We start from the raw sequence: 14,005 nt of genomic DNA on the forward strand, positions 1-14,005 counted from the left end.
GCGATCCTGCCAATAACTTACTCCCTGTCCTAGGGTGACAACCATACTGAGAAGCATTGTCACTAGGGTTGCACCGATACCGATACTAGTATCGGTATCAGTGCCAATACCGAGCATTTGCATGAGTACTTGTGCAAATGCTCCGATGCTTGACCCGATACTTGGGCAGCCTCAGATATGATCGGTGCAGCGGTGGGGGGGGGGGGGGGTTACAAGTCATGTGACTCGTTAGTATTAAAAGGTCTCAGGTGTGAATGGGGAGCAGGTGTGTTAAATTTGGTGTTATCACTCTCACTCTCTCATACTGGTCACTGGAAGTTCAGCATGGCACCTCATGGCAAAGAACTCTCTGAGGATCTGGGAAAAAATATTTTTGCTCTACATAAAGATGGCCTAGGCTAGAAGAAGTTTTTGCCAAGACCCTGAAACTGAGCTGCAGCACGGTGGCCAAGATCATACAGCGGTATAACAGGACAGGTTCCACTCAGAACAGGCCTCGCCATGGTCCACCAAAGAAGTTGAGGCCACGTGCTCAGCGTCATATCCAGAGGTTGTCTTTGGGAAATAGACGTATGAGTGCTGCCAGCATTGCTGCAGAGGTTGAAGGGGTGGGGGGGTCAGCCTGTCAGTGCTCAGACCATACGCCACACAATGCATGAAATTGGTCTGCATGGCTGTCGTCCCAGAAGGAAGCCTCTTCTAAAGATGATGCACAAGAAAGCCCACAAACAGTTTGCTGAAGACAAGCAGACTAAGAACATGGATTACTGGAACCATGTCCTGTGGTCTGATGAGACAAAGATAAACTTATTTGGTTCAGATGATGTCAAGCCCATAGACACACTCCTAAACCTTGTGGACAACCTTCCCAGAAGAGTTGAAGCTGTTATAGCTGCAAAGGGCGGGCCAACTCAATATTGAACCCTACGGACTAAGATTGGGATGCCATTAAAGTTTGTGAGCGTGTAAAGGCAGGTGTCCCAGTACTTTTGACTATATAGAAAAAATAATAATTAGTTTTATTACGTGTTAGCGTTTTTAGCATTTTTTTTATTTATTTTTTTCAATGGATCTAAAACGTTAAAAAATGGCGGTGAGCCACATTTTTGAGCATTTTTGATCCATTGAAAAAAAAAATATTTTTTTTAGTGTTATTCCGCATTAGCCTTTTTAGCGGTTTTTACATTTTTTTATTCAATGGATCAAAAAGTTTAAAAAACGCTGGTGAGCCACGCTTTTGAGCGTTTTTGATCCAGTGAAAAATAAAAATAATTTTTTAAGTGTTATTCTGCATTATCCTTTTTAGCGTTTTTTGAATGTTTTTTTTTTTCAATGGATCAAAAACATTAAAAAACGCCGGTGAGCCATATTTTTTGAGCGTATTTGATCCATTGAAAAAATAAATAAAATTTTTGCTTTATTCCGCATTAGCGTTTTTAGCGTTTTTAAATGTTTTTTTTTTTTAATGGATCAAAAACATTAAAAAACGCTGGTGAGCCATGTTTTTGAGTGTTTATCGACGTTTATCAGCGTTGATGAACGTTTGGTGTTTTTTGTGGTCAGAAAAACGACTCCTAAATGCGATTTTATGGCGTTTAGAAAACAGCCCATAAATTCCATTGCTGATAAAAGTTCAAAACCGTCCATTTGTGCATGGACACATAGGATAACATAGAGGGGGGTTTATGGGCCATAAAAAAAAAAAAAATGCCCAAACTCATAAAAAAAATAATGTCCGTTTATGAGCTTCAGTGTGCATGGAGCCTAAATGGATGTGGAACAAATCATCTGAGTTTCCATAATTTCTTATGAGGAAATTCGCTTTGATATACAAGTGATTTGGATTACAAGCATGTTTTCGAAACAAATTATGTTCACAATCTAAGGTTACAGTAAGTATTATTATTACATGGCGTCAACAGTTTGCCCAGCGCTTTTTCAATATAAAAAGGGAGACAATACAGTTGCAATACAACAAAACACAAGAGGGATAAGATAATATTTTTGACAATGTCTGGGTGACACAGTGGTGTAGTGGATAGCATTTTTGCCTAGCAGTACGAAGGTTCGAATCCCAACCACGACATTACCTGGTTCAAATCCCCACCACGACACTACCTGGTTCGAATCCCAACCACGACACTACCTGGTTCGAAACCCAACCACAACACTACCTGGTTCAAATCCCAACCACGACACTACCTGGTTCGAATCCCAACCACGACACTACCTGGTTCGAATCCCAACCACGACACTACCTGGTTCGAATCCCAACCACGACACTACCTGGTTCGTATCCCAACCACGACACTACCTGGTTCGAATCCCAACCACGACACTACCTGGTTCGAATCCCAACCACAACACTACCTGGTTCGAATCCCAACCACGACACTACCTGGTTTGAATCCCAACCACGACACTACCTGGTTCGACTCCCAACCACGACACTACCTGGTTCGAATCCCAAACACGACACTACCTGGTTCGAATCCCAACCACGACACTACCTGCCTGGACTTTGCATGTTTTCCCTGTGCTTGTATGGGTTTCCTCTGGGAGGTTAATTGGCTCCTAAGTTGTCCCTAGTATGTATAAATGTGAGTTAGGGACCTTGGAGTGGAAGCTCCTTGAGGATAGGGACTGATGTCAATATATATGTAAATTGACGGCGCTATATAAGTACCTAAAATAAATAAATATAGTGAACGCCCACCATAGAAAGTCATGTTATTTCACTTGTCGTGCGATTTTATGCTTTTCCGAAATTGCATCCAGGGGGTTTAATGCTGCTGTGAACATAGGGACTGATGTGAATGTGAAGCACTGCATAAATTGTAGGTGCTGTATAATTATCTGCAATAAATTGTAGACCCCCCACCCCCATGAATCCCACCCCATGTCCCTTTATTGGGGAGAATTCCCAGCAGCTCCTGTCACATCAAAGTTTTCAGACCCTTCATTATGAATGGAGTCCATGTCACTGAGTGCCCCCCCCCCTCCACCTCTTATTGCTATGCCCACAATGATCAGCCATAGGTAACCCCCCCCCCCCCCCCCCACAAATCTGCGACAGATCTCCCTATTTGATCGCAGGCTGACAAAGTGTCCAGGCAGGGAGAGCAGAGGCTGCCTCTTTTGTTCCCCAGAAAGGGCCTCCAGAGGACTGAGCTGGGAGGAGGAGGAGGAGGAGGAGAGGGGGACCTGCTGCCTGTCCGCACACACAGTCGCACACATGCGGATGGGCTGCACACGGGATGCTGCCGATCTTCCTCCATCCATGTGCGGAGTGCTGTAGCCGTGTTCCCCGCATCTCCCCGCAGCTCCCCACCCCTCCTCCCCGCTGGATCTCTTTGTGCAGCTGCAACATTGTAACATTTTGCTGAATTTCTTTCCTTCTTTCTTTCTTTCTTTCTTTTTTTTTTGGGGGGGGTGTGGATTGTTACAAAGTGTCAGTATGGCTGGTGGTGGAAGAAGCTGCTGCTGCTGGTCTGTCGGGCTGTCACTGGGGCTGATCACCTCCATCCTGGGTGAGTAAAACTCAGAAACTTGTTGTATGTCATCGGTGTCATGCATGGAAAAAAAAAAAAAAAAACCCTGAGCCCATGAGCTTGCAATCAGCTCACTACAATGGACCAGGCATGTCAGCCTCAGCCCCTTCTCCTTTTGTTATTTAGCAATCTAGATTGTGAGATGTGAGCCTAATATGATGCAGATTGCAAACTTTGAATTGGGGGGGTGGCGGGGTTGGGGGGGGGGGTGCTGTCTGGTGTCTCCCAGCAGCATTGTCTGCACAGTTGCATGTCACACACACCCACTGTCTGCCTTTAGCTTTCCAGAGTGTGGACCCATCAATGCCACATTGCTCTGCAGCATCTTGCAGTAACAGCCCCCCCCCCCCCACACCCCACACACACCCCTCCCTTAAAATGACTTGGAGGTCCTTAGTGTCCCGTTGCCATGGCAGCCTCATCATAACATCTCTTTGTAGTGCCAGTGGATGGGGCAGAGCATTGTCTCCCATCCTGGTGTGTAAAGCTGTCTAGTAGGAGAGCACATGGCTGTGTCAACAAGTCTCCCAGCAGCAGGGAATTCTGCCAAAGAGCAATAAATAACCAGAGAAAAAGGGAATACACAGCGGGATGCATGCATTGCTCCCTCTGCACCCCCACCATCCTAAAAAATAAATAAAAATCCAAATATGAAGCCCCCCCTCCCCCCAATTAAACCAGTGTCAGTGCAAACACAGCAAGCTAAGGTGTTTTTTTTTTTTGTTTTTTTAGGATTTGTTTAAGATAATGAGCCTCCTGGGGTATATATTCCCATTGATCTGTCTGCTGGTAAATGAATGTGCTGCTTCTTTGTACAAATAAATAATGGGTGCAGCGTGCATGGGTGATGATGACATGTGGATGTGCCCATGCTGTACACTGCCTGCTCATCTCTATGGGCTGCTCTGCAAGCTGCATTTTAAATCCATCCTGCCAAAAGATATGCAAGGTTCCCTTTGTGTGAGAGTTCACTATTACAATCCAACCCATTAGGATTTCTACAGATTTTATTCATTCACTCCTTATTTTGGCATGCCCCCCCCCCCCCCCCACTTAAATGGCACCATGAATATTATTACCAATGCATAGAAATAGTTAATGCCCTCTTATTATAAGAGAGCTATCCATTTATCTATCCATCTATCTACATATATATATATATATATATATATATATATAGATAGATAGATAGATAGATAGATAGATAGATAGATAGATAGATAGATCTCTCTCTCTCTCTCTCTCTCTCTCTCTCTCTCTCTATATATATATATATATATATATATATAGAGAGAGAGAGAGAGAGAGAGAGATGTCTATCTATCTATATATTGACAGATGGCTATAAATTCATTTTTTACATTTTTTCTTAAAAGAGAATGCTTTAGGGCTACTCATTATTATTGGAAGGATCATTTTATGTCTATGGCTATAATCGATTTTGGAAAGAGAATTCTATTCTATTCTATAGGGCTAGTCATTTAATTGGGAAAAAAAGAATGCTGTGTATAGGACTACTCATTTTTTTGTGGTGGGGGATTGTATAAGATTGTATAGGGCTACTCATTTTTGGAAGGGAAATGCTCTATTTAGGGCTACTCATTTTTTTCATAGAGGGGGCTATGTATAGGGTTACTATTTTTTGTAAACAGGATGCTGTGTTTGGGGCTACTCATTTATTTTGGAAAAAGGATGCTGATTATAAAGCTAAACACAGAGAAGTCTGTGTATAGGGTTACTAATTTATTTGGATAGAGAATGCTGTGTATAGGGCTACTTATTATTTGGATAGAGAATGCTGTGTATAGGGCTACTTATTATTTAGGAAGAGGATGCTGTGTATAGGGCTACTTATTATTTGGGAAGAGGATGCTGTGTATAGGGCTACTTATTATTTGGATAGAGAATGCTGTGTATAGGGCTACTTATTATTTGGATAGATAATGCTGTGTATAGGGCTACTTATTATTTGGATAGAGAATGCTGTGTATAGGGCTACTTATTATTTAGGAAGAGGATGCTGTGTATAGGGCTACTTATTATTTGGGAAGAGGATGCTGTGTATAGGGCTACTTATTATTTGGATAGAGAATGCTGTGTATAGGGCTACTTATTATTTGGATAGATAATGCTGTGTATAGGGCTACTTATTATTTGGATAGAGAATGCTGTGTATAGGGCTACTTATTATTTGGATAGAGAATGCTGTGTATAGGGCTACTTATTATTTGGGAAGAGGATGCTGTGTATAGGGCTACTTATTATTTGGGAAGAGGATGCTGTGTATAGGGCTATTTATTATTTGGGAAGAGGATGCTGTGTATAGGGCTACTTATTATTTGGATAGAGAATGCTGTGTATAGGGCTACTTATTATTTGGATAGAGAATGCTGTGTATAGGGCTACTTATTATTTGGATAGAGAATGCTGTGTATAGGGCTACTTATTATTTGGGAAGAGGATGCTGTGTATAGGGCTACTTATTATTTGGGAAGAGGATGCTGTGTATAGGGCTACTTATTATTTGGGAAGAGGATGCTGTGTATAGGGCTACTTATTATTTGGGAAGAGGATGTTGTGTATAGGGCTACTTATTATTTGGGAAGAGGATGCTGTGTATAGGGCTACTTATTATTTGGAAAAATGATGCTGTGTGTACGGCTACTTTTTTAAATTTGTTTTACTTATTTCTTTTTTTTAAAGAAAGAGGATGATGTGCATGGGGCTTCTCATTTTTGGAAAATGATGCAGTGTATAGGGCTACTCAATTGTTTTTGGAAAAAGGATGCTGTGTGTAAGGATACTTTTTTTTTTTTTTAGCAAGAGGATACTGTATAGGGCTACTTACTTTTTGTAAAGAGGATGCCGATTATAAGGCTACTTATTTTTTTAGAAAAATGATACTGTGTGTAAGGCTACTTTTTTTAAAAAAAAATGTTTATTTTCTAGAAAGAGGATAATGTGTATAGGGCTACTTCATTCTAGGAGAGAAGATGCTGATTATAGGGCTAGTTATTTTTTAGCAAGAGGATGCTGTGTATAGGGCTACTCAACAGTTTTTTGGAAAAAAAGGATCCTGTGTGTAAGGAAGGATACTCTTCTTTTTTTTTTTTTTTTTTTTTTTAGCAAGAGGATAATGTGTATAGGGCTACATGCTTTTTGGAAAGAGGATACTGATTATAGGGCTACTTATTTTTTTTTTTTAGAAATAGGATGCTGTGTATAGGGCTGCTCAATTGTTTTTTAGAAAAAGGATTCTGTGTGTAAGGCTACACATTTTTTTTAAAAAATTTTTTATTATTATTATTATTAATAATAATAATAATAATAATAATAATTTATTAGGATATGTGTATAGGGTGACTTAATTTTGGGAAAGAGGATGATGATTATAGGGCTACCTTTTTTCTTTTCGAAAGAGGATGCTGTGCATAGGGATACTCAATTGTTTTTGGAAAAAGGATGCTGTGTGTGAAGCTACTTATTTTTTTAGCAACACAAAAAAAAAAAAATTGTTCTACACACAACGTTCTCTTTAAAAAAAAAAAAAAAAAAAAAAAAAAAATGAGTAGCCCTATACACAATAGAGCATGTTGTGTGTAGGACAATTTATTTATTTATTTTTTGAAAAGGGAATTCTATGTATAGGTCTACTCATTTGTTTTTGGAAAGAGGATGCTGTGTATGGGGCTACTCATTTTTTTGGAAGAGGATGCTGTGTATAGGGCTACTCATTTTTTTTTTTTTTTTTTAAAGAGGATGTTGTGTATAGATCTTTTTTTTTTGGAAAGAGCATTGATTGTATAGGGGTTAATCATCAGTTGTTTTTTTTTTGGGGGGGGGGGGGGGGAAGATTCTGTGCATAGGGCTTCACATATTTTGGAAAGAGGATACTGTGCATAGGGCTACTCATTGCTTTGGAAAATAGGATGTTGTTTAACAAGATCAGCTTTCATCTTAGCACACGTGCAGAATAATCACTGAAGCATCTTAAAGCAAACCAGTATGTGTGGATGGGCAACCTCTGCCTAATGAGAGCTGCTGGTGTGCAGGAGGATTACCAGATTGGAGGAGTTTGGTATGATTTCACAGGCTGAGAGTTGGTACCCCCCCCCCCCTTCCTGCAGGGATCTCCTCTCTCTTTGAGATGTAAGTGCCCCTGGACAGTTTGGTAGGCACAGGGTTAATAGCTAGGTTGACTGTAGAGAGAAATGTCAGATCCACCCTGTGTGCTGCCCCCAGTGGACACTTTCCACATTACAGGGGCACAAAAGCTTTTTTCTAGCCAATTCTAACACACCTGCTCAGATGAGCCCTGTATTGGATTCCTGATGTGATGGGTGGGTGGCTGATGACACCCAGAATTTATGGTGGATGAGTGAAGGGTTACTAAAAATGCTTAAAATTCAGCGGGGATGGGGGTTTGGGGGGGGGGGGGGCGACTCCATTAATGGGGACTTTAGGAGACGCGTCAGCCTTGCTACAAAAATGCGAAGCGCAGTTGCTTTTAGCAGCCAATCAGATTGGTTGCTCTTTTGATTCTCATCACTTCCATTTATACTAAGATGTATTTATTTATTTTTAATGAACGAAGCGCGGTTGCTTATAGCAGCCAATCAGAATGCATACCTTACTTAAAAAACTAAAAAACTAAAATCTGATTTGTTGCTCTTTTGATTCTCATCACTTCCATTTATACTAAGATTTATTTATTTATATATTTTTGTTTTTTTAAATAAGCCTCATACTGTTTATACAAACTTGTTGTTATTGGGAAAATAACATTGTCCTTTTTTATTTTTGCAAAATACACTTGGTGAGCATTTTGTTGATAAATACCTTCATTATACAGACAAAGAAAAGTCACCAGGACTTGTGCTGCAGGTGTGCTGGGTTTATTTATATATATATATATATATATATATATATATATATATATATATATATATATATATATATATATATTAATAATAATACAAGATTTATATAGCACCAACAGTTTACATATATATATATACACATTTACATTTTATGATCCTCTATATCTATGAGTAGGTGTGTATATATATATATATATATATATATATATATATATATATATATATATATATATATATATATATGAACCCAGCACATCTGCAGCACAAGTCCCGGGGACTTTTCTTTGTCTGTATAATATATATACGTAAACTGTTGGCGCTATATAAATCTTGTATAATAATAATTATATATATATATATATATATATATACACCTACTCATAGAGATAGAAGATCCTAAAATGTAAATGTCCATAAGGAATCATGGTGCCCAGGCCCCTACAAATGGATGAGGATGGGGCTTTATAGAGATAGAAAAATTCTATAAATGATATGGAAGGTAGTAGGTGCTGTTTACCAACAAGCAGAAGAACTGTGCCGTAGTCTGAGGACCAATGATCTTCTCAGTGTGCGAGACAAAGAAAGCAAATATTCCAACATCAGGACCGCTGCTGGGCTGAGGATGTGACCGGAGAGGGGAAAACGCAAACTGAGCTTAAAGTGATACTAAACACACACTGATTAAAGTGATAGTAAACTCAGTTCTTCCACTTATACCTGCAGGCGAACCTATAGTAAAGCTAACCTGTAGGTACTGCAAATATCTCCTATACTTGCACAGTTTAGGAGATATTCACAGCGCATCCAGTACCGGCACATGCGCTATGACGGTCCGGCGTACAGTGCCGGACCTTTAGTGCTCGTGCCGTAAATGGCGGCTCCTGCGCGCATGTACGATAGCGACGCCATCGCACCCTCAGCCACTCATGTAGCCTCGAAAGGAAGACCGGGGGGAAGATGTCAGCCCTCTCAGCGGTGACAGCGTGGCGCTGGAGGGGTTCGGTCTAAGGTAACTCTCTCATAATGTGCTAGTATGCATACTAGCACATTATCATAGCTCCCTCGTTCCTCCTCATTTGTCCCTCATTTTGGTCTGATCCATAGAGATGTATATAGAATGCACTATTTGGCTATAAAAAAAATGTGTTTTCCAGCGTTAATCTTTTCATCTGATTTCTAAATTGCTGCATTTGTAAATTCCAAAAACCAATATAAATAGTAGTGGTAAAAAAATCACTTGTGGGTTTAACCAATCTTTTATTTTTTTGTACAATTCTCCCCACTTGCCTACTGGGCACGAACACCCCCTTCCTGCCCAGGCGCCATTTTTCTGCTTTCAGCACTGTCGCTCTTTGAATGACAATTGCGCGGTCGTGCTACACTGTAACCCAACTAAATTTTTTATCATTTTCTTCACACAAATAGAGCTTTATTTTCATGGTATTTAATCAATGTTTTTTTTTTATTAAATTACAAAAGAAAAAAAAAAGAAAAAATTTAGGAAAAAAAACTTTTTTTTACTTTTTTTTTGTCAGTAAATTTTGTAACTAACTCATTTTTCACCTTCACTGATGTGCGCTGATGAGGCGGCACCAATGGGCACTTAAAGGCTGAACTGGTGGGCATTAATGATAATGCTTATGGGCACTGATGAGGAGGCACTAATATGCCACATTTATAGGTAGCACTGATATGTGGCACTGATGGGCACTGATGGGCCCTAATAGGTGGCATTGATAGGCGGTACAGATGTGCACTGATGGGCATTGATGGGTGGCACTGATGGGCGGCACTGATGAGCATTGATGGACAGCAGTGATGGGCATTGATGGGCAGCACTGATAGGCGGCACTGATTGCCATCACTGACTGACATGGCTAATGGGCACTGATTTGTGGCACTTGTGGGCAGTGTGGCCACTGATTGCTGCCACTGGTGGGCACTGATCACTGGCATTATTGGGCACTGTATCCTGGCATTGGTGGACACTGTGTTTTGGCACTTTTTTTTCTATATTGTAATCAGGGCACTGATCAGTGCCCTGATTACTTCCCTAGCTGTCCCCCTGTGAGGAGATGCCGCTGATCGGCTCTCCTCTCCTCACACTCTGTCAGTGTGAGGTAAGGAGAGCCGATTACCGGCATCTCTGTGTTTACATGTGAGCGGCGGTGTTTGACACCATTTTATTTTAAAAGAACAGTGTAAAAATTAAAAATAAAAGGTAAAATAAATAAGAAAAACATTTTTTTTCTAAACGCGCCCCGTCCCGCCGAGCTCGCATGCAGAAGCGAACGCATATGTGAGTAGCGCCTGCATATGAAAATGGTATTCTAACCACACACATGAAGTATCGCCGCGATCGGTAGATCGAGAGCAATAATTCTAGCCCTAGACCTCCTCTGTAACTTAAAGGGGTTGTAAACCCTCATGTTTTTTTCACCTCAACGGATCCTATACATTAAGATGAAAAAACGCCCGGCAGTGACCAGCCCCCCCCCCCCCCCCCCCCATTTTACTTACCTGAGCCCTGGGTGGATACTTGACACGCCTATGGAGATTTTTAAGGGTAAATGCATTAAGGTGAAAAATCATGAGGGTTTACAACCCCCTGTAATGTACACGGGACGTTTTACAACCTCCCCTGAATGATTCAACTTGACAGATAGTAAACGACATTTTAAAACGTCCGTTTTGCCGTGTTTACATGCTGCGATTAGATGCGTTTAGCTGCGTTTGTGTTTAGAAGCATTTTTTTTTTTTTCGAAATAGCCAAAAATTAAAAACACCTGTAAACTAAACGCAAGTTAACGCGTTTAGCGTTTCAAATGCCTCTGAACATCCATCCTGAACGCATTTTTTTTTGCTTTTCCAAAAAATGCTTCTAAACTCAACTGCCTAGAAACTACTATAAAGGACCCTGTGTACAGGTACTGATAGGATAACATAGAGGAGAGTTCAGGGGCAGCTGAAAGAAACGCCCAACTGCTCCTAAACGTCCGTTTACCAGAAGCCGTGTACATGAGGCCTTTGAAACGGAGGGGATCAGGTGAGACTGAAAGGGTACAAATAACACACCCGAGCTCATCCTTGGACTCTTCACCACACACAGCCACAGAGGCAAGAGAATTCTTGTCGGGCCGTGTATTAATTAATTTGCATTTCTTTTTAATGGTTCACAGAATGTCAGGCAAACTGGTCGTCCCTTACGCTTGAGCTCATATCCCTACAGAGATGATAGCTGATATGAAATGTTGAGCTCATATCCCTACAGAGATGATAGCTGATATGAAATGTTGAGCTCATATCCTTGTATAGATGACAGCTGATATGAAAGGTTGAGGTCATATCCTTGTATAGATGACAGCTGATATGAAAGGTTGAGGTCATATCCTTGTATAGATAACAGCTGATATGAAAGGTTGAGCTCATATCCTTGTAGAGATGACAGCTGATATGAAAGGGTGAGGTCATATTTTCGTAGATATGATAGCTGATATGAAAGGTTGAACTCATATCCTTGTATAGATGACAGCTTATATGAAAGGTTGAGGTCATATTCTTGTAGAGATGATAGCTGATATGAAAGGTTGAGCTCATATCTTTGTAGAAATGACAGCTGATATGAAAGGTTGAGCTCATATCTTTGTAGAAATGACAGCTGATATGAAAGGTTGAGCTCATATCCTTGTAGAGATGACAGCTGATATGAAAGGTTGAGGTCATATTTTTGTAGATATGATAGCTGATATGAAAGGTTGAGCTCATATCCTTGTATAAATGACAGCTGATATGAAAGGTTGAGCTCATATCCTTGTAGAGATGATAGCTGATATGAAAGGTTGAGGTCATATCCTTTTATAGATGATAGCTGATATGAAAGGTTAAGGTCACATCCTTGTATATATGACAGCTGATACGAAAGGTTGAAGTCATATCCTTGTAGAGATGATAGCTGATATGAAAGGTTGAAGTCATATCCTTGTATAGATGATAGCTGGTATGTAAAGTTGAGGTCGTATCCTTGTAGAGATGATAGCTGATATGAAAAGTTGAGGTCATATTCTTGTAGAGATGACAGCTGATATGAAAAGTTGAGGTCCTATTCTTGTAGAGATGATAGCTGGTATGTAAAGTTGAGGTCATATCCTTGTAGAGATGATAGCTGATATGAAATGTTGAGGTCCTATCCTTGTAGAGATGATAGCTGATATGAAAAGTTGAGGTCATATTCTTGTAGAGATGATAGCTGATATGAAAGGTTGAAGTCATATCCTTGTAGAGATGATAGCTGATATACAATGTTGAGGTCCTATCCTTGTAGAGATGATAGCTGATATGAAAAGTTGAGGTCATATCCTTGTAGAGATGATAGCTGGTATGTAAAGTTGAGGTCATATCCTTGTATAGATGACAGCTGATATGAAAGGTGAGGTCATATCCTTGTAGAGATGATAGCTGATATGAAAGGTTGAGGTCCTATCCTTGTAGAGATGATATCTGATATGAAAAGTTTAGATCCTGTCTGTGTAGATATGACAACTGATATGAAAGGTTCCAATGATATCCTTTCCACATTCCATCGGAGGTTCTCCCACACTCCAAGTCTTTAATGCAACCTGAATACAAATCTTCTCAAAGGCGTCTAACATTGATCCATGACATCTTTATTTTAACACATGATTTTCCTCGACTTGTCCCAGAACTATTGTTCCCACAACAAAAGCACCGCCAAATCCTCCGTATTTATTGTATGTGTGGCTTCTCCTTTTATATGGTAGGCTTGTCTCTGTACGGTTGTCCTTACTATTGTGTCTGCTTGTGTATGCTTTGATGTGATTGAGTAAGAAGACCTAATCTGCAGAGTTAGGTCAGTTTTAATGTCCAGACTGGAAATGGCAAAAGGATATGTGAAGCCAACGCCACCTTTTATATTTCAGTTTTGGATAAAATGGAGAAGGGTTAAAACTGCACCACCCCCTCTATTGGTCCTGGTGATCACTTGGTATGGAAAGTGATGGGAAATTTTGGAGGTGCCGCGCCGAAACATATTGAAAGTGGAAAAAGTTTGGCACCACTTTTCTGACAACCTTCTAAGCCTGGAATAACAGCATTGTCATACTATGTGGTGCAGTATGTTGCATTTTGATGTTAGTTGCATTGATGTTCTGCCAATGAACCACAATGGATCGATGCAGTGCATCACAATGCAACCATTTGTGCATTGTGGTGCACTGCGGTTAGCTGTGTGATGCACTCTACTATACAATGTATCCACTGGGGTTTGCGATTGGGGTTTGCAGTGAACACCATTCCATGTGGTTTGATGAGGACACAGTTAATTTTGGTTTGCAAAGGACACTGTTCATTGGGTTTGCAGAGGACACCATTCTTTGGGGTTTGCAGGGAGAACGTTTCATTTGGGTTTGCAGAGCACACCATTCATTGGGGGTTTGCAGAGGACACCATTCATTGGAGTTTGCAGAGGACACCATTCATTGGGGATTGCAGAGGACACTATTTATTGGGGATTGCAGAGGACACCATTCATTGGTATCTCCAGAGGACACCATTTAT

The 14,005-nt window shown here is 40.4% G+C and overlaps 1 protein-coding gene across 2 annotated transcripts in view; it reads left to right on the top strand.

The window, feature by feature from the left end:
• The first annotated feature begins 3,224 nt into the window (after positions 1 to 3,224).
• The window catches only part of LOC143958220 (immunoglobulin superfamily DCC subclass member 3-like), a 319,528-nt gene continuing 308,747 nt past the window's right edge, over positions 3,225 to 14,005 (top strand). For both annotated transcript variants that reach the window (XR_013270102.1, XM_077467717.1), the window contains exon 1: positions 3,225 to 3,530. Coding sequence is in view for 1 of the 2 variants with exons in the window: in XM_077467717.1 (XP_077323843.1) it covers positions 3,458 to 3,530 (73 nt within the window). In the remaining variant the exon portion in view is untranslated. The remainder of the gene's footprint in view (positions 3,531 to 14,005) is intronic.

Source organism: Lithobates pipiens, unplaced genomic scaffold (genome assembly GCF_037356315.1).
Source record: "Lithobates pipiens isolate NorthernLeopardFrog02 unplaced genomic scaffold, aLitPip1_a1.2 Scaffold_6, whole genome shotgun sequence".
Lineage (NCBI taxonomy): Eukaryota > Metazoa > Chordata > Amphibia > Anura > Ranidae > Lithobates > Lithobates pipiens.